The sequence below is a fragment of the Myxocyprinus asiaticus genome, chromosome 21 (genome assembly GCF_019703515.2).
Source record: "Myxocyprinus asiaticus isolate MX2 ecotype Aquarium Trade chromosome 21, UBuf_Myxa_2, whole genome shotgun sequence".
NCBI lineage: Eukaryota > Metazoa > Chordata > Actinopteri > Cypriniformes > Catostomidae > Myxocyprinus > Myxocyprinus asiaticus.
Genome location: NC_059364.1, coordinates 10,113,027 through 10,138,996, shown reverse-complemented (window position 1 = coordinate 10,138,996; position 25,970 = coordinate 10,113,027). Strand labels below are relative to the sequence as shown.

The window sequence follows — 25,970 nt, the reverse complement described above, 5'->3', positions numbered from 1 at the left end:
TGAGCCCCCTCGACGTGGCACCTCAGGATCTGCCCCGCCGTGAGGCCCCACCCGCCAGTATGTCTGGTCTCGGTCTTACCTCGACACAGACCCTTCCTGTGGTTTGCTTTTGAGGGCCGGGCGTAACAGTACAAGGTCCTCCCCTTCGGCCTGTCCTTGTCCCCTCGCGTCTTCACGAAGGTTGCAGAGGCAGCCCTTGCCCCACTAAGAGAAGTGGGTGTCCGCATCCTCAATTATCTCGATGGCTGGCTAATCCTAGCTCACTCTCGGGATGTGTTGTTTGCGCACAGGGAACTGGTGCTCACGCACCTCAGCCAACTGGGGCTCCGGGTCAACTGGGAAAAAAGCAAGCTTTCCCCGGTTCAGAGCATCTCTTTTCTTGGCTTGGAGTTGGACTCAGTCTCGATGATGGCGCACCTCACGAACGAGCGTGCACAGTCGGTGCTGAACTGTCTGAAGGCGTTCAGACAGAAGACAGTGGATCCACTGAAATTTTTCAGAGGCTCCTGGGGCATATGACATCCTCAGCGGTTGCCACACCGCTCGGGTTGATGCATATGAGACTTCATCACTGGCTTCAGACTCGAGTCCCGAGATGGGCATGGCACGGCGGGACACATTGCGTGATCATCACGCCGATCTGTCGCCTCACTTGGACCGACCTTGCATTTCTATGTGTTTACGACGGACGCCTCCAAGACGGGCTGGGGTGCCATATGCAATGGGCACACAGCCACCAGCCCCTGGACTGGCCCGCGGCTGCATTGGCACATCACATCAACGAAGACCCCCAGAGATGCGCAGTCGGATCGGTGCTTTCCTTCCTGCAGGAGAGGCTGGAGGGGCGGCTGTCCCCCTCCACCTTGAAGGTGTATGTAGCCACCTTTTCGGCACATCACGAGGCAGTGTATGGTAAGTATTTGGGGAAGCACGACTTGCATGCCACTCCCCCGGACATAAGGGTATAAAAGGAGCTGGTATGCAACCACTCATTCAGCTTTTGTGCTGAGGAGCCGAGACAAGGTCCCGGCATTTCAGCTGGTAGTTCAGTGTTGTGGCAAGAGGGACACAACGTCCACGTGGGACCTCTCTGTAGTCCTTCGGGGTCTACGGGGTGCTCCCTTTGAGCCCCTGGAGTCAGTTGAGCTTAAGGCCCTCTCTTTGAAGACTGCCCTCCTGACTGCGCTCACTTCCATCAAGAGGGTAGGGGACCTGCAGGCGTTCTCTGTCAGCGAATCGTGCCTGGAGTTTGGTCCGGGTTACTCTCACGTGATCCTGAGACCCCGACCAGGCTATGTGCCCAAGGTTCCCACGATCCCATTTAGGGATCAGGTGGTGAGCCTGCAAGCACTGCCCCAGGAGGAGGCAGACCCAGCTTTGGCGTTGCTGTGTCCGGTGCATGCTTTACACATCTATTTGGATCGCAAACAGAGCTTTAGAAGCTCCGAGCAGCTCTTTGTCTGCTTTGGTGGACAGTGGAAAGGAAGCGCTGTCTCCAAACAGAGGATCGCCCACTGGGTCGATGACGCCATCGTGATGGCATATCACACCCAGGACGTGCCGCCTCCCGTGGGGCTACGAGCCCACCCTACTAGGAGTGTAGCAGTCTCCTGGGCCCTGACCAGTGGCGCCTCTTTGGCAGACATCTGCAGAGCAGCGGGTTGGGCAACACCCAACACCTTTGCGAGGTTCTATAATCTTGGTTTGAGCCGGTTTCGTCCCGTGTGTTGTCAGGTCCGAAAAGGTAAGTTCCGGGACAGCTGGCCGGCTGTACCACTTGCGCATAGCGCCTTTCCCCTCCCATGAGGTGAAGACGTGCGCTTTTGACTCCCAGTCGTGTTCACAAGTTGTGATCCCTGGATGACTTTCCTCCTTAGCCCTGTGGCAGACGAGTTTGCGGAGAAACTCGCTGCCGGCCCAGTACGTTTGCTAACTAGGCCCGGTACTGAGGTAGGTGCTCCACATGTGGTGGTTCCCCGTAGGTGACCCCACGTGATATCTTCTGCTAAATCATTTTCCTGTCGGTAAACTACATCTTCCTTGGGCAGAGGCCCCTCTGCCCCCGGTCACCATGTTTGTAGAAACTCCTCCCCCCTCAGGTAGGACCTACCATGGGACTTCTCCACATGACATACTTCCGACAAGACTCGGTAAGACCATGTGACGTATTTCCACTCAAAATACCCCCCCCCCCCTTTTTGGGCGGGGTGTGGTCTCCGCGGTGTCTTCCCCTTGGGAGTGACACCCCCCCGATGTAGACATTTATGGCCCCCAGTCGGTTAACAAATTCCACTCTTTTTGGGGAGAAAAAAGAGGAAAAGAGGCCACGGCTGGGCTAGCCTGTCCCTATTTGTTGGGCAGTTGACTTGTTCCCGAAGGACCATTCGACGCTCATAAGAGTGTTGGGGGAGGTTACGTGATGGCCTGGTGCGCTGGCTACGAGGCACACAGCGGTCTGCTTGTCTCGCACCACCAGTCCACGTAACACAGTTCAGCTAGTTGTGGCATTTTGTATAGAGACCCCTAGTGTCACTACATCGACACAACGTCGAATGAGTGACAGATAGGGAACGTCCTGGTTACTTTCGTAACCTCCGTTCCCTGATGGAGGGAACGAGACGTTGTGTCCCTCTTGCCACAACACTGAACTACCAGCTGAAATGCCAGGACCTTGTCTCGGCTCCTCAGCACAAAACCTGAATGAGTGGTTGCATACCAGCTCCTTTTATACCCGTATGTCCGGGGGAGTGGCATGCAAATTCCACTCGCCAATTCCCATTGGCCTTTTTTCAAAAAGAAAAGGTGTTTGGGGCTCCCAAGAGTGACCACTAGTGTCACTACATTGACACAACGTCTCATTCCCTCCATCAGGGAACGGAGGTTACAAAAGTAACCAGGACGTTTTTAACACATCGCTTCTAAAATGCATTAGCAATAATAATAGTACAATAATAAATTATAATAATTAATTTTATTCCCTGAAAAATAACACAAAAGTGACCTAAAACCCACATTATAAAATAAAGACTAATACATGGTCTTATGTCACAGTCATAAAATAGACACTGCAATTAAAACAGCTCTCGCACTACAGCCACTATTACACAAAGTTAAGACCCTGCAGTACACAAGTAACCATTTTCAGGCAGCAGGTGTTTACAGAAACTGACTTTAGGAGAGCAGAGAGAGTGTTACACTGTAGTGCTGTGAGGGAACAGCCACATTCCACTGTGTTTTGTGAGTTTGGAAAGCATTTATAACAGTCTCATTATAACAGGCAGACAAGGGTGGAAAAATTCCTGTCGCCAGGATAACTTTGTGCCTATACTGTATATTGTACAGTCTGGTGGTGTATTTTTTAATTTAAGTCTGCAACAGACTTAAATTAAACTCTGGTCTCTAGAGTTTACTCAGAATGGTACCAAAAAAAAAAAAAAAAAACTTCAAGTGAGTGGCAGTTCTGTGGACGGAAATGTCTTGTTGATGAGAGAGGTCAACTGAGAATGGCCAGACTGCTTCAGGCTGACAGAAAGGCTACGGTAACTGCTCTGTACAATTGTAGTGAACAGAACAGCATCTCAGAATGCACAACACGTCGAACATTGAGACGGATAGGCTACAAAAGCAGAAGAACATGTCGGGCACTTTATTAGGACCATAGTGTTCCTAATAAAGTGCTCAGTGAGTGTTTATCTGTATCTGTATATTCATAACAGTTTTTTTTTTAAAAACCTAACAAAATTCTTTGACAAGTGTGTTTGTGCTACAGTGCATCCGTAAAGTATTCACAGCGCTTCACTTTTTCCACATTTTGTTATGTTACAGCCTTATTCCAAAATTGATTAAATTCATTATTTTCCTCAAAATTCTACAAACAATACCCCATAATGACAACGTGAAAGAAGTTTGTTTGAAATCTTTGCAAATTTATTAAAAATAAAAAAACGAAAAAAATAAAAAAAATAAATCACATGTACATAAGTATTCACAGCCTTTGCTCAATACTTTGTTGAAGCACCATTTGCACCAATTACAGCCTCAAGCCTTTTGGAGTATGATGCTACAAGCTTGGCACACCTATTTTTGGGCAGTTTCTCCCATTCTTCTTTGCAGGACCTCTCAAGCTCCATCAGGTTGGATGGGGAGCATCGGTGCACAGCCATTTTCAGATCTCTCCAGAGATGTTCAATCGTTTTCAATTCTGGGCTCTGGCTGGGCCACTCAAGGACATTCACAGAGTTGTCCCGGAGCCACTCCTTTGTTATCTTGGCTATGTGCTTAGGGTTGTTGTCCTGTTGGAAGATGAACCTTCGCCCCAGTCTGAGGTCCAGAGTGCTCTGGAGCAGGTTTGTCTCTGTTCATTGCTGCATTCATCTTTCTCTCGATCCTGACTAGTCTCCCAGTTCCTGCCGCTGAAAAACATCCCCACAGCATGATGCTGCCACCACCATGCTTCACTGTAGGGATGGTATTGGCCAGGTGATGATAGGTACCTGGTTTCCTCCAGACATGACACTTGCCATGCAGGCCAAAGAGTTCAATCTTTATTTCTCATGGTCTGAGAGTCCTTCAGGTGCCTTTTGGCAAACTCCAGGTGGGCTGTCATGTGCCTTTTACTGAGGAGTGGCTTCCGTCTGGCCACTCTACCATACAGGCCTGATTGGTGGAGTGCTGCAGAGATGGTTGTTCTTCTGGAAGGTTCTCCTCTCTCCACAGAGAAATGCTGGAGCTCTGTCAGAGTGACCATCAGGTTCTTGGTCACCTCCCTGACTTAGGTCCTTCTCCCCCGATTGCTCAGTTTGTCTGGGTTGCCAGCTCTAGGAAGAGTCCTGGTGGTTCCAAACTTCTTCCATTTACAGATGATGGAGGCCACTGTGCTCATTGGGACCTTCAATGCTGCAAAACATTTTCTGTACCCTTCGCCAGATCTGTGCCTCGATACAATCCTGTCTCGGAGGTCTACAGACAATTCCTTGGACTTCATGGCTTGTTTTGTGCTCTGACATGCACTGTTAACTGTGGGGCCTTATATAGACAGGTGTGTGCCTTTCCAAATCATGTCCAATCAACTGAATTTACCACAGGTGGACTCCAATCAAGTTGTAGAAACATCTCAAGGATGATCAGTGGAAACAGGATGCACCTGAGCTCAATTTTGAGTGTCATGGCAAAGGCTGTGAATACTTATGTACGTGTTTTTGTTTTTGTTTTTATTTTTAATATATTGCAAAGATTTCAAACAAACTTCTTTCACGTTGTCATTACGGGGTATTGTTTGTAGAATTTTGAGGAAAATAATGAATTTGATCCATTTTGGAATAAGGCTGTAACATAACAAAATGTGGAAAAAGTGAAGCGCTGTGAATACTTTCCGGATGCACTGTATATTTCTTTAAAATAAATGCCACTTGATTTGATATTTTGTTATATAATGCAAAGACATTCATACATTTGTAAAGTAATTGTGACTGATGTGTCCAAATACTGATCAGAGCAACTGTAATGATAAATATTGGCATATGTTAAATATAACTCTTGAGAATACACATTTTCAATTTAACATGTTGTCTAACAAAAGCATTTTTCAGTATGCCCGTTAAAGGTCAGGCTGCTGGTATTTTTTATAACGACCAAAATCAGACATCAAAAACTGCAGCCAGATTGAATTTATTCGTGTGATATCTGTATTTAAGAAATAAAAAGATCTCTTTAATTTTAAATAGTTTCTCCTATACAAGAATGAGATCAGATGGAGAGCAGATGGAGACTTTAGCTATTAAGTCTCCTGCTCCTCAGGTTTTTCTCTTGACAACAAGTAATCTCACATGTGTGTCCCCCAGTGTTTTAGAAGAGATGACAACCATGTCACAAACTGTGCTCAGATGTACCAAGATCCCAAAGTATGCAATACAAGTCAAAGATCTCAATAAGAACTCAAACATTTCTCAGCAAATTCTTCTGTGACCAAATTATTCGAGATATGCTATCCACATTCATTTATAGCTCCTTACTCCAACTGTACATCATCAATTGTCTCATTTGTGTATTTTATGTTTCCAAAGGAATTTTAGGAGACACATCTGAGACAAAGTAGAAACTTAAAAGAAACATAACTTATAATATCTTAATCTTTGAAAGAGCAATGTCTGAGCAATATGTTTTCTAGAAGATCCTCAACACCTTGACGTTTCACAGCTGTTCAACATAGCAATACTGTAAATCCATGCATACAAATTACTTGCTTACTCTTATAAACGGCATTCCACGGCTGGTACCCATAATAGCCTGTGATTCTCAAGATTCTCTCTTCGATGGACGCGCTGTTGATATCTTCCACAGATTTAGACGACTTCAGGTCCTCTTTAATTGATTCATCCACCACCAGGTACTTGAGCTGGCGAAGTTGCGGGCTGATGTCGGACAGCCTTCTGGGACTCACCTCGGGGGACCTGCGCATCCCGCTGGTGACAAGAAAACAAAGTTGGAATAGCGTAGGCTTCGAGCGCTTGGCACAGAGAAGAGGTGTGCCAGTGAGAGCGTGGCACACAAACAAGCCTTCTCATTACATGGGTATTCTGATAGTCTACCTCCGTGGGCAGAGAGAGAAATTAGTGCTTCTTAAACACATCTAAACAACAACTCCGCTTAAAACGAATTTGCAAGCGCGCAGCCCCGTGGCATGTCTCGTTTCGGCGCGTAAAAGGGTGGATGCGCGGATATTCACCCTCCACTGGCGTTACGCGCGGAGGAGGCAGAGCTGCGGAGAGATGATAACCAGACATGACTGCTGCTCAGTACAGTATAACACAACAGCATAACATTCTCCTGGTACAGTAGGCCACGATTCAATTGGAGGAACGTATAGATATACAAATGCGCAACATTAATGTATTAACTGCTTAAACCTACCTCGAAAAAGAGAGAAAATCTTTTTAAAGTGTTTTAATCAGTCGTGTTTTATGCATGCTTGGATGCCATAAACTGGTACTTACATGCGCAATAGCGTGAACTAATTTAAATGCAGAAAAGACTTGACTGCGTATGAAAAATTCATTGAGGTAGTTTTTATGCTGCAGTCTATATGGCCACCGAGAGGCGTTTATAATTCAGTTGTACGCACCAACTCCTCTCTCACGATGAATCTTTGAGCTTTCTACAATTGGGCTGTATAAGAAACCTCGCTTTGATATACAGTTTTAAACACTGGCCCTTTGAATGCGTTTTTACGCACGCGTTTCGTATTACGCGCAAGGAAATAATAATAATAATAATAATAATAATAATAATAATAATAATAATAATAATAAACTCAAATTAAAAACCTCCATTTGATAGACAGGCTACAAAAACGGTATGAAGTTCAAAAATGCAGACTCTTTAATAACTATGCACTCTAATATCTGTATAAATATTTAAATATGCTTAAGAATTCGGTTGCGCAGGATCGCATCACCATTTGAAGAACTGTGCGTAGTTATTTTAATTTATCCATAGTATCTGTAATTGGGGTTTGCTTTGGAAGCTTTATCAATTTTTTTTTTTCTCATTCCCCTGAATTTGAAGGTGATTTTAACACTATACTACAGTACTTTACTATCATCTGTCACGTCTCACGAGCGCTGTGTTAACTCAGAAGTGACGCTAAGTGAAGCTGCATCTCATTGCAACACATATTCTACTCATGCATAAGTTGTGTTTTAAATTCTTACATGGGCATCAAGGTGGTCGGTGGTCCCAGGTAACACATGCAATCCCTCCGTGCGGGTCCGAGCCGGTCTCCATCTCCATACATGATCCCCATGAATGACAGCAGATCACTGCTCACACGCACAGAGAGACACACGTATTGGAATGGTCCTCCTCTCTCCCACACTGATACACTCCAGCAGTGGCATTTGACAGATTTTTGCACCAAGATAGCATGGGCTTCACACCTCCAGCAGTTTTCAGAGCCACAGCGCCATCTAACGGTGGATGCAGTCTGGTGCTGCGGGGTTATGTGGGCTGTAGAGTCTATAGGGAAATTGACTCGCAATAAATATTGAATCGTTAATTTATCGATATAATCTAAGACATTCTTTATTTTAGACTTTGTTAATAACCTTATTGTTTGTGGGTTGGTATAATAATGAAGGTTTTATTACATGATCACTTGCACTATAGTCCAAATTCAGAGTTAAATTGCACAATGGTGTCATAAATACGTATATATATATATATATATATATATATATATATATATATATATATATATATATATATATATATATATATATATATATTATAGAAAATGTATATTTAAATATTTAATTAAAATAAAAAGCAAAAATATTGTTATTAAAATAATTAAATATTAGTATAAAAATAACTAAATTATAAATACTTAATAAATATATTATTAAACTATATTAAAATATTATTATCACTGTTGATAATAATTGATTACTTAATAAATACATATTTAAATATAGCTGCAAGTGTCAATTAACGGGGTTCAAGCATTTAAGGTCCTTTAAGTCCTTTAAGACAGCCTGTTAACACCTAAAACAATGATAAAATGGGATTTTTTTACACTCCTGACTGTTATGGCGCCACCAAAAGGCGTAAGTGCACAATTCTTTCATGTGTCCTCAGACTGACCTCCTACATAGGTGTTTAAAATCTGGTGATAATATCTCATTCCATGGCGATGAATCGAAAGTTCAAACTTTTTTTGATAATTAATATTGGGAGAATATTTCTGCCCTGATTTGGTTCCGATCGGGCGAATGGTCTGGGACTAGTTAAAATAGCTGCTAAAAGCTGATTGGTCGATGGCGGCAATGTTTTTCAAGATATGTGAATGTCCTCATAGAACTTGATGGAAATTTGGACAAAGACACTGCATGCAAAATTTCAAGTCGATCGGACTAATGGTTCCATAGTTAGAGCCATTTTTTGAGTTTTAATCATTATAGCGCCACCAAAAGGCAGAGGTGTGCATATTTTTCTGTGTGTCCTCAAAATGATGCCATACATATTTGTACCAAATTTGGTGATAATATCTCATTCCGTTCAAGTGTTATAACCATTTAAGTAAAAGTGGCCATGCACACTATGCACGTTTTGGTGCACCTTTGCAAGCTGAATTGAAAGTTCAAACTTTTTTTTGATAATTATTAATAATGGGACTCCAGAGAATAATTCTGCACTGGTTTGGTTCTGATCGGGTGCACGGCCTAGGACTAGTTCACAAAAGTATTTTTGTTAAATAATCTCAAATATTTAACAAATTATTTGATTCACACCAAAGCTTCTAGAGGCAAAGTTGTTCAGAAAGAGGAGGTCTATCATATGATATGAATAACGTGTTTCTTTGCGAAAGACAGCCGTATATACATCGATTTACACGCAATTAAAACGGGATAGCACCTCCTGTGGCCAATATTTTTCACATTTTGCACAGACCTCTTGGGCCAAGAAACAAATAGGCTTACCACGTTTTGTTTCGATACGCATTTTTTAACCTTGTCAAATAGCTGCTAAAAGCTGATTGGTCGGCCATGTTTTTCAAGATATGCGACTGTCCTCATTGAATTTGATGGCACATTGGACAAAGACACTGTACACAAAATTTCAAGTCGATCAGACCAACGGTTCCGTAGTTAGCCATTTTTAGGTTTTTAATTATTATAGCGCCACCAAGAGGCAGAGGCGTGCAATTTTTTGTGTATGTCCTCAGAATGATGTCATACATATGTGTACCAAATTTTGGTCCATTCAAGAGTTATAGCCATTTAAGCAAAAGCCACTCCCACTACGTATGTTTTGGCATACCGTTGCGATGATCAATCGAAAGTCCAAACTTTTTTTTGCTAAGTTGTCATATTGGGACTCTGCTGAATTTTTTTGCACTGGTTCTGATCGGGCGAAAGGCCTAGGACTATTTTTTTTTTTTTTTTTTTTACTTCAATAAAATCCGATACAATCCAAAATATTGGCATGATGCAAGAAATAACAGGAAAAAAAATTTTGTTTGTAGTCCTTACGGTTTAAGAGTTATGGGCCAAAATGTAAAAATGTTTGTTTTGATGACTATAGCGCCACCGTCAGGCCGATCGGGGCGATACTTTGCGCCTGACTAGCGACTAGGAGTATTACCTTCCCACCAAGTTTCATTTCTCTAGGCCTTACGGATTGGGCTCCACGATCAGTTTTAAGCCAGAAAAAAAAATAAAAAATAAAGAATAAAATAATAATAATAATAATAATAATAAATCTGAGCAAAAACAATAGGGTTTCTAGCACTTCATGCTTGAACCCCTAATAATACATATTTATTAAAATAATAAAAAATTATTTTTAATAAACAAAAATATTAAGAAAATTTAGCTTGGTATAAAAACAATGGAATTAAAGACACTAAACTAAAGAATAAACTTGCCACATCTTCGGGAGCAATGTCATTATACAGCAAAATGAGCAAACGAGCCAAAGATTTGAAAGGAAAGGAGTTTTGAGAAACTCTCCAAACAAAACATTGAGAAAGACCAATTCATCATTTTGCTGTGCTCTTTTGGTTTGCACCTCCCTCTTATTATTTTCCACTGAGCAGATAACACATACACACACACACACACACACACACACGAAAAAAAATAAAAAAACTGTGTACTTAGAAAGTACAGCACTCTTCAGTAGCTAAAAATAGGTAACATCTTAAGAGCTCCAATTTATCTTGATCTTTTTTTTTACCCAAGAAGACAAGCACAGTGTACAAAATTGTATAAAATCAAATTCTGAAAGAACTGATAGAAGGTAAAAAAGATTCATCATTTGAATTTGATAAAGGTTTGCCACAGAAATATACAGTCTCCCTCCACAAAAAATCCCCAAATAAGGTACTGTAGTTAGTTTTTACAGAAGAATGAGAAAAAGATCAATGTACAGAGAGAGTTGAGATTTATATTCTTTAAGGAAGATGTTTATTTTCTAGATTGTGTTCTGTCTAGTTCAGACTCTTAGCGCTTTTGTTCTGTTAAAGGGATAGTTCACCCAAAAATGAAAATTCTTTCATAATTTTACTCTCCCTCATGCCATCCCAAATGTGTATGACTTTCTTTCTTCTACTGAACATAAATGAAGATTTTTAGAAGAATATCTCAACTCTACATGCCCATACAATGCAATTGAATGGTGGCCAGAACTTTGAAGGTCCAGAAAGCACATAAAGGCAGCATAAAAGTAATCCATATGACTCCAGTCGTTTAATCCATATCTTCAGAAGTGATATGATAAGTGTGGGTGGGAAACAGATCAATATTGAAGTCCTTTTTTGAGTTTTGACTATATTTGGGCTCCCAGAGACCCCAATGATGCATGTGTAAAAATAATATACTTCAAATTCTTTTAATATGTTCCTTTGACCTTATCAAAACCCAAATGATGTTATTGGAGTTCTAATCCTCTGATACATCACTAAGTGGACATGCACTTTTCAGAAAAGTTACTGTTGTCCAAAATAGAAACAATTGCTTCTGTTTGGAGTCAATTGGACTCTGGCAAAACACATTGTGTAAAGATACAATAAAGTCATACAGTATAAACCTCATACTTAAATATTAAAGGGATAGTTCACTCAAAAATTAAGGTCCTGTCACCTTTCACTTTCACTGCATCTTTTTCCTATTCAGTGAAAATGAATGGTGAATGAAGCTAAAATTCTGCCTAAGATTTTCTTTCAGGCATTTACTCTTGGCCTGTTCATGATAGGATAGCTCTCTGATCAGTAAACAGTGTAAATACATCCTCTAAGATTACAGAGGCAGCTTTTGGTGAGCAGACCTAGAAATGTTGTACACTTTTATACAGTAACCTGGGCTTCCATTATTCATATTCTTCAAGACATACTGGTTTTACTTTCTTTTTTTGAGCTATCTTCAATCGATAATAATCACAGCAGCTCCTTTTCAGAGCCTGTACTCATGTTTACAGATATAAATTAATTTGTTGCAGTGTTTTCGCCCTACATTTCTTGATGTGGCTGTTCTGTCTCGTATTTAGGTCAGCAACTAAACCTGTTGCCATGTAACCAAAAACGCTGTCTGCTGGGCTCTCAACTGACCCTTGAGTCCAAGACCCAGCATTTATATTCAGCTCTAAGGGGATGGAAACATGCATCATACAGTACATATAAAACTGCACAACTATTCTGACTGACAATAATTGAATTTCAACTCTAATGCTGGTGGCAATCACTGAGATCAACAGCAGTGAGACTTTCATATGGCTGAACACTGACAAGTTAACCCCAGGCAAGAACTTTGAGAACTATGCATATTCTCACAGAAGAGAGCATATGCTATGTCTTCTTCTTCTTCTTCTTCTTCTTTTTATTTAAATAATGTAAATAATGACAGAATTTTCATTTTTTGGATGAACTCTTTCTTTGGTTAAAATAATCTTCCCCTCATTTCATTGACATAACAGTGAGTATAAACAATGCTTTGCGGGTTTCAAGCAATGTTTTCCTCCAGAGTACACCGTCACATAATTCAGGAGCATAATGTAAACACTGAGACTGTGTTCATATTTGATATGCAATATTTATTTCATGGAGGTACAGTGACAGGCCTCTTAACACTCTGTAAGAGAGGCTGATGAACTGTAAAACAGAGACAGCAGAATGGTGGGTATCAGAGCCCAGAAGAATCAGTGCACCAGTGATTCCCCCCTGTGAGATTCACAAGTGTTGCGACACAGAGCTGAGCGTAATAGATGATGTTCTGTCACAAAGAGAGGAAGGGGAGGAAAAAGACAGCGAGAAACACAATGAGATACAGTATGTCAAATAGCATTCAGCAGAGAGCTAGGACTCCTTTATAAAAATTCCATCAACATGAATTGTGTAATGTTTTACAAAATTAAATTAATAAAACTTAAAATATTTAGATATTTTATTAAAGATTACTTCATTCAATTTGATGGAATTTTGTAATGAAATTGAAATGCAATTGAATGTAACAAGGGCCACTCCCCTGACTCCTTTATGCTTTTTCTAGAGCCTAGGGCTAGAACCTCTATCTGAGTATGAGATTTGACAGACGTGAGGTAACATGGTGCTTTCAGCAGTGGGAATTCAGCCAAATATGTCACAAAGCTCTGTTTTGAATATAGCCTTGTATTTGTCAGGAAAGGATGGAGGATAATTGGACTCCCTGCACCTAGCCGTGAGCTCTGTGTGTTCAGATGCACTCCTATTGCTGACACCTTCCAATTTCACAGACAGCACTTTACATTTTGGCAAAAATTATGTGCTCACATTTGACTGTGTGTGCTGAGGAGAGGGGAGAGGTGGGCTGTGCTCTGTGAAAAGAGAGTTGTAGTGTGTGAAAAGTAAATGAGTGTGTATTTGGGTGTTTGGGCAAATATGTGTCAGAGGTTGGAGGGGCAACTCAGAAAACCTTTGAATTGTGGAGTTTCACAGTGTGGGCACTGACTGTGAAATAACGGTGAATTGCTTTCCTTTACTCTGCTGATGTTGTCATTTTGGAACAACACGAAGGTAAGTAAATGATGATGATGAATTTTATATCCCTGAAGTAAAAGCTGTCAAACATTACAAACACATTTAAGTAAAAGTAACAAATGAATTATATCACCTACATGTACTATAGTCATAATTTTATCATGCAAGTTGGTATCAGAGCCAAAACACATGCAGTTCACAAGATAAAATCTAAATAAAAGAGAACTAGAAAAGGAAAGTTTGTTGAGACAGAGGAGAAGACAGATAGACAGACAGTGGAGAAGACAGACAGACGATAGATAGATAGATAGATAGATAGATAGATAGATAGATAGATAGAAATATAGGCCTCTAAGGCCTGATTGGTTTCCTTATGTTGTTTTATTGTATCTTTGTGAAGGCTGAACATCATATCAAATTCACACCATCAAATTTGGACTAAATCTGTTTCCTCTGTAACAGATTTGCATACTCCTTTAATGGCGTGCTTATGTTGCTATAGTAACATGTGTAGTAGTTAGCCGAGAGTGAGGGTTTCTCTCTCTGGAAGGCTCATAGTACAGAGTTGTACCACATGACACTCAGCTCAGGATGTGTTAATCTGTCTTATCTCCTCTCCTCTTAGAGATCTGGAGGCACAAGATGTTGTGTGTGTGTGCACATGTGTTTTTGCGTGGGTCTAAGTTGGATTGTATGTATGCATTAATGTGTAAATCAATTTTTTACCCAACCAGCGCACCGCCTCTGTGAATCCACAAAGACTTATTTTTACTAGATTTCTCATTCCTTTTTATTTTTTTATTTTTTTTTACTTATTTGATAAATGCTTTATTCCCTGAGTGACGCCCATATTTGAAATAGTCAGTAAGAGACATTATTACATGCAGGGCTCTTTCTTGGTGTAAAATGTGACATTTCACTTGTTTGACATTCCTCATTCTGTCCTTCTCTGTTCCTGTAACGAAATCAGGACATTGGCATAAAGTAACTTGAGGGATGTATTTAGCACTGCAGTCCACCAGCAGTATCCACTTTCTCTCTCTCCCTTTCCTTCCATTCTCTCTCAGGATAAATATAGACCTCCTCTACCACCAACAGAGAGAAACAGTAAGACTGAGAGAGAGAGAGAGAGAGAGAGAGACAGAGAGAGAGAGAGAGAGAGAGAGAGAGAGAGAGAGAGAGAGGGAACGCACCTTATGGAGTCTATACAGGCCTCTCTGCTCCCTTCCTTGGCAAAATGATGGCAGCATCAGAGATCAGTGGACCATCAGAAAGTGAATGTTTAATATCTTTTCTAGAGGACATCTTTGAAGTGCAGGGTTCCATTTTATTCACCGTTTTTCCCTGCACATATACAGGCACTGAAACTTAAAGGGAAACATACTGTATATAGGTAACTTGCTATGGGTAGAATGGCACTAATTGTTTGTGGCTCACTAAAATAGGTGTGACAATTTGGGTTATTAATAAGTAGCAATTTAAAGGGTAAACAGGGGCTGAACTGACATGTTTTAAACAACTCTTTAGACTGACCTGTAATTAAACTGTTCATGTCTGACACAACAATCAACACAGATTTAAAATTTGCCATAATTGCTATACAATAATAAACATGAGTGTCAGAACATTCCACAGTCAGAATGAAATTAGAATTTAATAAGCATTTTCATCTTAACCCTGCTGACAGCATTTTGGCAAATGTTCAGTGGCACTTTGTCAGACCTATATGACAGCTGCAAGCTCCTTGTCTATTTTATTTGACAGATTCCAGAGGCGCAAGGAAGCACCCTTCTGCATAAGCCACTTAAAAAGAGATATCTTGGTTTCACTACATGTGAACTACAGTTAACAGCCGATATGACAGTAATCCAGCCTGGAAGTGAACTCGTGTAGTGTAGATAATAATATTCTGAAACTGTCACATATTCAGTCATTGTCAGTCATTGTTACTGAAGATTTACTGTTTCTCTCTGTCTGTTTATTGATATTTCCAGTCCTGGGAGAGTGTGCATTTTTTATGAATATACAAATTAATTAGGCTGATCAACATCTACAAATATAACAAAAATAATTATGCATCCTGATTTTAACCAGAAAGAGAACATTTCTTGGTAGCTAATTTTATTCTTAAAAGTGCTTGTCCATTGACCTGATTAACTTCCATTTTTTTTTTTTTTTTTACACACTAATAAAGTAACAATACATACACTATTTGTGTTGAAATATTGTAGGCAGCACAGCTTCTTCAATTTCCTTCACAGGAGCACTAAAGCATCTATCAGTCTAATTGGTGGACCAGAAGTGCTACGTTCCAGAAGTGCAGCCATGGGTGCCACCTGAAGATATAGTAGACATTTAATATCTCATTTCCATCAAAATGACTCATTCAGAACACCTGTATCCTAAGCCCAGGGGTTGATCAAGAAGTCGGTGAGAGTAGGTGCCTAAAACTTCCAAAGGGCCCTAGTCTCAAGTCTATAACTTTTACATTTGCAACTTCCTAAGTAAACCACCAGAGGTCGGTACCATTACATAATATTGAAGGTAAGCATTACCATTGTTGATGACTCCTTTACCCCATGGGCAAATTTTTGACTATCGGCATGAAGTCTGGTTGACTTTGCAATTTATTCTGGCCAAGAACCGCCCAAAGAAGGAGGCTGTCTGAACAACATCCACAGTTAGATTTTGGTTTTATGTGATGGTTGGTGGTGGGTAGGCCGATGTGTACTTTTTTGGAGACAGCATATAGATTCAGGATTATTGGATTCAGATTCGGATTTGCATCAGTTAGCTATTCAAACACTAAAGCTGGTTTCACATATCCTCCGTGAGCGGGGGGTGAGCGAGGCGTTTTGATGCCCAGGTTAACAGATTACATCTTTCTCATTGCAAGCATGAGTCACGAGGCGACGTGGCAGTGAGCGGATAGTTTCGGCGCTGAGCCTATTTTTGTCGCGCAGCTCACAATGAACACAGCAGCTCTGGGTGTAGCAGAAAACTAAAATAATCAGGAGATTATAGAAAAGATGCAAAAGCAAATAAACAATATTTTAACCAAACCAAATTTACACTACAACTTATAGGTCTGCATACAAACACAACACACACACACACACACACACACACACACACACACACACACACACACTAAATAAAGGAAAGAATAAATCAATAAACTGCAGGACTTTTGTCCGTGTTGTATATATACAGAGACAGTTTAGAAAAGACTGGTATTAAAAAAGAATGATTACCGCTTTAAAGGTAAAAGAGCCCATCACTTTTTAGATAAAGACATCGCCTGCCAATCAACTCAAGAACATGCATGCTCATTATCTGATCCAGCCTGAAAAAATCGTTTTTTAGCGTAATCTGAGGTAAAGCAGCACAATTTATGATTCTATTGTTGTCAGCTTTTACTGCTGATTTTAAATATGTTCTTTGATCGTAATCTTGACCAACCGATTTGGAGATGTTGGTCTTTCTCCATTCAAGCAGATAGGAGCTCTACTTTTATGCTGCATGTTTACATAAACAAATTGCTACCCAGCCCTCCAAGGAGCGTTCCAAAGATAACCGCCGAGTGGACTTGCCTTGAAAGGGGCTTTGATATATTAACCAATCACAACCAAGTACACTGATGAACAAGTGCACGTGACTGCCCGCCATTGTCATAGGAACCTAAAGAAGAGACGCGACCAATGTGAAAGCCCAAATGCGACGCGTTGCTCACACCCCGCTCACGGAGTATGTGTGAAATTAAGGGCGTGTCTGTTTTAATTGATCTCACAGCATTCAGCCCCTGATCTCAGTTGTCAGAATTTGGTCATGGTCATGGACAAAAAATACTGGTTCCATGGACAGCACATATCAGCAGTGATAAGGCTCTTTAGTTTAGAAAAGACTAAAATGTTCCACATTCTTGCCTCTGCTCTGTCACACTGAGTACACACGTCAGATTTGATGCTGTGTTTTCAAATTTATTGCCCAGAAATTGTGTTAAAGGGATAGTTCACCCAAAAATTTAAATTCTCTCATCATTTATTTACCCTCATGCCATTCAAGATGTGTATGACTTCCTTTCTTTTACTGAACACAAATATTTTTAGAAGAATATCTCGGCTCTGTAGGTCCATACAATGCAAGAGAATGGTGACCAGAACTTTGAAGATCAAAAAAGCATATAAAGGCAGCATAAAAGTAATCCATATGAGTGGTTAAATCCATATCTTCAGAAGCAATATGATAGGTGTGGATGAGAAACAGATCAATACTTAAGTCCTTTTTTACTATCAATCTCCAATTTCACTTTTACATACTTCTTCTTTTGTTTTTGGCGATTCACATTCTTTGTGCATATCGCCACCTACTGGAAAGGGAGGATTTAATTAGAATTTAAAGTAAAAAAGGACTTACATATTGATCTGTTTTTCACCCACACTTATCATATCACTTCTGAAGATATAGATTTAGCCACTGGGGTCATATGGATTACTTTTATGCTGCATTTCTGTGCTTTTTGGACCTTCAAAGTTCTGGACACCATTCCCTTGCATTGCATGGACCTACAGAGCTGAAACTTTCATTTGTTTTCAACAGAAGAGAGAAATTCGTACACATCTGGGATAGCATGAGGGTGAGTAAATGATGACAGAATTTTTACTGTCCCTTTAACGCTGTATTGATTTCCTCAGATATGCATTTCCATCCATAAGATGGAATAAAATCTGTATTTGGATGAATGAGTGTAGGAAACATAGGAAGAAATTGGGAGACTTTAAAAAAAAAAAAAAAAATCTTTAAACTATCCTAACACTGTGTTAGTCACAAACATGAAGTCATTAAAACATTTTTCATTCAATGAAAGGGAATGGTGACTGATGCTGTCAGTCTGCCTAAAATCTCCTTTTGTGTTCCACTGCAGAAAGACGGTCAATTGGGTTTGGAACAACATGAGGGCAAGTAAAAGGTAACAGAATTATCATTTTTAGGTGAACTATCATGTTAAGGACATTTGTGTTTACTTTTGTATGTTAAACAGTTTTGATAATGTGTTGGTGTCCACTGTGGAAGCAAAACCAGTTGAGAACCACTATGCTAAATCATCTGATCTGTGCCGAGAGAATGTTTATTTGTACACACAGGAACTCTTTCACTAATTGTCTGAGAGAGTGATGATGGACAAGGAAGAAAAGGAGGAGAAGGAGAGGAAAGGGGTTAGAGTTTCAGTCCAGCCCCCATGTCTGGACCCTCCTCCGGCTTGCTGCAGCAAAAGAGGGGGAGGGGGACACAGCAGTTTCAGCTTCCACAGAGGAAACGGAAAAGACGAAACAGACGTAAGTCATTTCAAAACCACGGGGCGGTGCCGAAGCTCCACTCCCTGTGTGTTTTCAGCGCTATCTTCTTCTAAAACCCTTGTAAGCTCCTTGTCTCCCCTCCTGTTTGCTCTTTCTTCTCCTTTCTCTGTTTGTGGCAAGCAGCCCCCACCCTAACCACCAGGAGATTTCTTCAACAAAGAGGAGATGCCCCCACAGCCACAGGTGAAGAGAAGTTTCCTGGAATTCCTCAAGAGCTTTGTTGGGATTGTACGGGTCCTCCAGATCCTGTTTGGAGCTGGGCTTTGGGTCACCATCGCAGCCAACAAGTATGAGGGCTCCATACACTTTGTTCTGTTCGTGGCTGTGTTCTTCTGGCTCCTAACGTTAGCCATCTTCATCCTCACTCTACTGGATAAACAAGACTTTGTTCCCATCGTAGGAGGAGAACGCTGGTTGTTAAGCAACGTGATACATGACATTGCCGCTTTTCTGCTGTATCTGTCTGCAATTGGAATCATGATCTACAAAACCGACAAGAACTCCTTCTGCAACCTAGACGTCTACAAACATCACTGCTTGTACAAGGTCTACCTCACTGCTTCAGTCTTCGCCTGCCTCACTGCCAGCGTCTATCTGCCCTCGGCTATCTACGGCTGCTGCAGGAAATGTCGAGGTGAACAGACTGTTGTGTGAAAGTGAAAATCACAGGCGGCGGACAGTTAGAGACTGCAGCATTGCTCACAGGAAACATTGTCACTGAGAGATGGAGGGGGCTTTTGCTCTGGTTGCATTCGGCAAGCTTTCGGAGATTAGAAAACCGTTTTTTCACAGCAAAACATTTTTTAATAAGTAACTTTGTCTTATTTTACAGTAAAAATATCGACGTATCCTTAAAACAAGATACATTTACTTGAGAAAATAATAAGACTTGGTTTAAGAGAGTGTATCTTGAATTGAGTGTATTTTTCTTACCCCAATTGTTTTTTCTTGTGTTAAGCATAAACCTCTCTAAATTTCAATAGATTTATGCTTAAAACAGGAAAACAAAATTGCCAATCTCTTAATATCTTATACAATTTTGCTTCTCAATTACATTTATCTTGTTTTAAGGGATGTTTAGATATGTTTACTGGAAAGCAAGACAAAAATACTGATAGAGAAAAGTAAGTGTTTTCTCTCAAAGCAGAGGGTTTGATCCCCTTGTCTCAGGCTTTTAGGTTTGTTTGTTGCTTTTATACAGTTATAATTTAAAGAGCTTTGTCCCTTCTGAAGTCACGCATATAAGTCAATTTTACACGTTTTTGTATGTTTTTTTTTTTTTTTTTTTTTTTGTGCTTTTGGAGTTTTATATACATTTAACCAATGTAAATGACTTTTATTTTTTATTTTTTGTATTTTATACCTTACTACTTTGTAACATCATGTTTTGATATTTTAACTTTTGATATGATGTAGACATAAAACAGTGCCTGTTTTATTGACTCCTCAGTGTCTTTCATAGTATATGTATATGTGCTTGACTGCTTGACAATCCTAAAATGAATCCCACCACATCAGATATCTCCACTTGATTTGCATTTAAAAGAGGTAAAATATTTAATACAGTTTTCTGGTGATTGTATTTTAGAAATGTGTGCAATGTGTAGCTATCATCAAACAGTCAATAAAAAGGAGCACATGACATTTAATCTGTGTTCATATTTGTATTATATTCACAGCTGAAGTATTTAATGTTTTTATTTAAAAATACTTTTTTTCTATCCCAGCTTAATATGAAAAGACAACTATAAGTATGCCATTTGTGGGTTGATTTCCTGAAAAGTGTAAACACTGTGGCTCTGTGGCACTATCTAAACATTGCTCTGTTTGTTTAACTATCCCTAACAGCCCGACAAGGCAACTTTGGCTCAACCAGGGCTATCTGTTTGATTTAAACCAATGAAAGACAAGGGGAGGGTTTGGGGAAGCCTGTTTGAAAACAACAGTTATTTGCGGCTCTTAGTGCACTAGTGTCACATTAACTGTACTTCCCCTTAAAATTAGAGGTTTTGTCATTTTAATTATGAGGGACAGAGGCCATAACACACCAGCCACCCTACTGCAACCACAAAATAATGCAATTTTGTCTGGGTTATGGGTGGGTCAATTGCACTGAATTGAAAATAGTTATAATACAGTAACTGCTTGTGGTCAATTTTTAGTGCGGTTTTGGGAGGAATACAAAGTGAGTCAAAAAAGCAAGAAAATGAACTGTTTCATAAGACAGAATGTTGTCATAACAGATGGGAATTCATAGAAATTTTGGGCACATCTCTGTTGAAAACAGATCTGCATGTACAGTATATCCAGCATGAAGATAAACCACAGAGAAGGAAACCACTGAATCTTTTTTAAAGCCACATGTAACAAGTGACAAGGAGGAGGGCGGCCTGGCCCTGAATTGGGCTAATCAGCCGGGAGGGAGATAAAGACGAGATGGAGGTGCCAGTTCAAGAGAGAGAGACAAACACGCAGCCACTGTGTCTGTATTTTATGTTGTTTTAAGTTGAGTTTATGTCATTAAAATTTACGTTGACTGTTCTGCTGGTTCCTGCCTCGTCCTTGCCCATCCTTTACCCATTACAAAGACTTACACTCTACTCCCTGTAAAACGTTTTCCTTCTGGAAGTAAAGCAACAAAATTCTCCCTTATTTATACTGCTGCATTCGGATGTCACTGTGCCAATTGTCCATGAATTACTTTTCTTTTTATGGGGTTGTGGGTGTGTGTTAATGAGCATGGTGCTACACAGTTTTTAAATTGTCAATGGATTAATTGTTCTCACAAGGCCTGCCGTTGTGTAGCTCAAATGTCTGATCCGGTACAGTAAGTCTGTCTCTTTCACTCCTTCTACCCTGTTTCTCTGTTCTCCCTGACTTTGTACACTGTAAATTTTTTTTTTTAAAAATCCTATAAATGTAAAGTACAATACTGGTAGCTGTCGTTGCCAAAAATGTACCATAAAAAATACAGAGACCATGTTTCAGGCTTTTACGGGATGTAATTTTGATGCCTGCATACCGTTTTCTACAGTTCACCACTGTTTATATTATTAAATGATATAAATGTGTTATACTAACCAACTGGAACTATAAAAGTCTGCTTTTCACTTTATAATGTATTGTTAATCACCGTAGTAACTACAAAAGGCCACATGATGACTTAAAGTTAATCAAGAGTGGCCCTTCCAGGAGCAATAATTAATACACATGCATAGACAGTGCACAGTGTCACGCAAACACAAAACACAATCAGGGTGACACATGTGACATAATGCAATAAACATTAACTTATTAACTTATTACAAAAAAGAAAAACCATAACTTTTTCCATAAAATAAAATTAAATGTGATTTCTCACAGAGACTTCTGGGAAAACCCAATTATTGTTTTTCATGTAATTTGAACAATACTGTAGTTTACCGTAAAAAGTAAATGTATTCTCTAGTTAAACCTAATGTTTATTTTTACCGTGAATTTTGTGGTAAAATTAGACTTTTTACATCTAAACAAAATAGATATATTATATTGTTTTACCATATATTTTAAGGCAACTAACCGTTAACCAATTAAAGTTTTTTTTACTGTAGGATTTTTACATTCTTTTACCATTAAAATTAAGATTTTTTTTTACAGTAGGACATTTTCTGCTCATTAATATCATACTAATCTCACTTATATAGTCAGATTTGTGACTTGTGGCATAAAGTCTGGGCCACAGTGCAGCTTTTTTCTCAGCCAAGAACTGCCCTCTTAGAAAGGATGAGACCATCTTATTGACATGAAATGTGACCAGTCAGTTTGGTTTTTTTTACATGTCATTTAGGGGCAGTGTTATCTGAAATGTGCAACCTGGTCTCATAGTGAAAATGTGACTCTATATAAATTTTTGCAAAACTTGTTATACGTGTCTCCAGGTACAATTCCCTGCAGTTACCAGGTGAAATAAACACTAGAGGCACTACAACTGTGTGTTTTCTCCACTTTCATGCAAATCATGACTTCAGTGGCTGACTATGACTTTATAAACACTTATTTTTCTCTCTGTTACTCAGACCCTGCTATGTTGTGATATCGAGATAATTTTACTCTAACGCATCTTTTGAAAAATTATACATTTTAACACTTGTATTACAGACCCACCTACATATATATACACTTATTCCTATATGATCAGCTTGTGTGGTAACACACCTCATAGAGCGTTGGACTTTGGACTCGAAGGTTCAGAACTTGTCTTGTTTTGATCATGGTTCAAAATCAGACAAGAACTCAAGCTGACAAGTGACACGACAGAGATATAGAAGCAACACAAATTGACGTGGTTGCTTCAGAAAATGTGCTTTTCATGTCGCTTCTTCATTTTAAAACACTATCGGTTAAGGTTAGGTGTATGTTAAGGATGTCTGTATTGTTTTTTTTGTAATTAACATTTTTTATTAAATCTTATAATAACAAGACACACACACACACACACACACACACACACACACACATATATATATATATATATATATATATATATATATATATATATATATATATATATATATATATATATATACACACACACACACAAGCACACAACATTTAAATCCCACAACTCCCCCTCCCAACCCCCAACCCCACCTCCCCAAAAAACAATCCTGTGGTCACATATAAGTAAATATATACATACACATACACACACATGCATATATATATATATATATATATATATGTATATATATACACACATACATTTCCAAAATCTTAAAAAGATAATCCAATTCTACCATATCAAACGCCTTTTTGGTGTCAAGTGAGATGGCAGCAACCGGAGACTGATCATTCGCTACTGACCACATGATATCGATGAGATGCCTGATGTTATCAGAACAGCTGCGGCCCCGAATAAACCCCACCTGATCTATATGTATAAGAGATGTCATAACCTTACTTAATCGGTTAGCCAAAATTTTAGACAAAATTTTCCTTTTTAAGAATCAGACTGATCCGGGCTTGTGTCATGGCTGTAGGAAGCTTTCCATTCTTTAATGATTCAGTATAAACTTCTAACAAAAGTGGAGCCAGTTCTGTAGCATAGGATCTAAAAAATTCTGCGGCAAAACCATCTGGCCCCGGAGCCTTGCCAGAAGGTAGGGACTTAATTACCTCGTCAAGCTCCTCCAAGGTTATCTCAGAATCAAGAGAGTTTTTTTGCTCAGTCTTCAGTTTAGGAAGATCTAATGGTTCCACAACGTTTCTAATATCTTCATCAGTAGACGAAGACGTGGAACTATAAAGATCAAGACAGAACTCTTTAAAGGCATTATTAATATCAATGGCTGAGGTAAAAATTTCACCACCAGCAGATTTCACTGAGGGAATGATAGAAAGAGACTCTCTCTGCTTTATATATCTAGCCAAAAGCTTCCCTGCTTTGTCCCCCAACTCAAAGTATGACTGTCTCGCCCTGAATAACCAAAACTCCACTTTCTGCGACAAAATAGTATTATATCTATATTTCAATCGGGTCAATTCTCTGAGGCCATCACATGACATACAGCGCTTCAGCTCTGCCTCTACACTTTTAATATTTCCTTCCAACTCCACGAGTTCTCGTGCTTTGGATTTTTTTATGAATGAGGCATACTGTATGATCCGACCCCTAAGAACCGCCTTAAGTGCCTCCCAAGCCACACAAGGATGTCTGTTTTATTAAACTCTCATTTCTCTTTTCAGACATTATTGGTTAAGTTTAGGCTAAAGTTTTATGTTAGTGAGGTAAATTTTATTAAAACCTCCATCTAAAATTCATCTTAAAAACCTTGTCTTATTACAACCTCATTTTGCTCGGTTTTGGCACCCCCTGCTGGACATTTCACTTGAAAAATGTAACCAAAAGTGTTATGAAGCATGTAATTTCAGTTTTGCAAAAATGTTGCAATGCTCACGTAAATTTCATGAGACCAGGCTGGAAATGTGCACTTTGTAAGCAGAATTTCTTTGTCCAAAAGTCGGTGAACTGCAGAAGTGCCTTTTTTATTCCTTTTTTATTAAGTATTGGAAATGACATGATGAGATTTCTTATTACTGTAATCAACAGGGTACAATGTGGTGCAGAGAGAGCCAAACAATGTGAACTGATTTTATCTGCTTGATTGGGCCAATGAGACATGGTGGCTGCAACTGTGAGAGCTTTAGTTAGAATGAGAATGCATGGACACATTTATATAACATGCAAAACACTACAAGCTCAGACTGGTTATGAAGTTAAATAAATAAACTAATGTACAATGAATCACATATGGCCAGATGAGAGATGATCATTTAACAGGAATTGTGCAGTGGAGCAGTCCAGATTTCATTATTAAGGACAGATTGTGACTTCTGGCGAACACAGGAAGAAAGCCAAATCTCCCATGGGAACGTTGAGTGGGGTAAAGCCTTGCATGAGACTCAGGAAGAGGAAGCTTTCAGATTCAAATGTGTTGACAAACAAATAGATGTTGTTAACTGATGACAACCATGTTATTTATTATGTAGGCCAAGATTTTTGGCTTTTCTTAATGGGATATGGCTGTAGTATGTGACTGTGGCAACATTTTTGCAAAATTATATGACGTGGTTCATTACACGTATCACAGCATTTACGAGGTGAAATGTTCACTGTGTAAGTGGCTTCTTATATTCATTCTGACTCGTATTATAAAAATGCAGGTATCTCCAGACCTCCTCACACACGCGCTCTTGACTTGCTGTTGTTGTTTTTACCTTCATCTCCTGATGTTTAGCGGCGATTACATCTTCTGCTAGCGCTTCTTTGTGACAGCAGCGGCTCAAATGTGAGTGTTGCCACCTTGTGGACCCACTAATTAGTGCAAATAACTCTAGATGCATGATCATGCTGGGCGTTCAAAGATACGTGGTTTGAAAAATCGGGCTGTGCGTGTTCTGTGCTCGCGCACTCTGATGACGACGAGATTTGCATCACGCATCTTCTACGCAGACACCCAGCTGACCGACCTAGCTGATAATGTCATTTTCTCATTCACAGCATTATCCAGTTGTCTCTTCCAATGCTTTTAAGTTCTTGGCTTTGTGTCCCGTGAATGAATGAGCTC

General features: G+C 39.7%; 2 protein-coding genes across 2 annotated transcripts in view; one reads left to right on the top strand and one right to left on the bottom strand.

The window, feature by feature from the left end:
- slc35f3b (solute carrier family 35 member F3b) overlaps positions 1-7,833 on the bottom strand; it is a 95,375-nt gene extending 87,542 nt beyond the window's left edge. The window contains exons 1-2 of the mRNA XM_051648770.1: positions 7,710-7,833; positions 6,247-6,461 (exon numbers count right to left, since the gene is read on the bottom strand). Of these exons, the coding sequence (XP_051504730.1) occupies positions 6,247-6,461; positions 7,710-7,801 (307 nt within the window). The 5' untranslated portion in view covers positions 7,802-7,833. The remainder of the gene's footprint in view (positions 1-6,246; positions 6,462-7,709) is intronic.
- A 10,975-nt stretch (positions 7,834-18,808) lies between these two features.
- Positions 18,809-20,513, top strand: LOC127412435 (MARVEL domain-containing protein 1-like). Its single transcript, XM_051648781.1, has one exon. It carries the CDS (start codon positions 19,030-19,032, stop codon positions 19,516-19,518), a length of 489 nt encoding a protein of 162 aa, XP_051504741.1. The 5' UTR covers positions 18,809-19,029; the 3' UTR covers positions 19,519-20,513.
- The last annotated feature ends 5,457 nt before the right edge of the window (positions 20,514-25,970 follow it).

What these genes read in the sequence shown, in the direction of transcription:
- LOC127412435 (XM_051648781.1), top strand. Translation starts at nt 19,030, where the DNA reads ATGCCCCCACAGCCACAGGTGAAGAGAAGTTTCCTGGAATTCCTCAAG.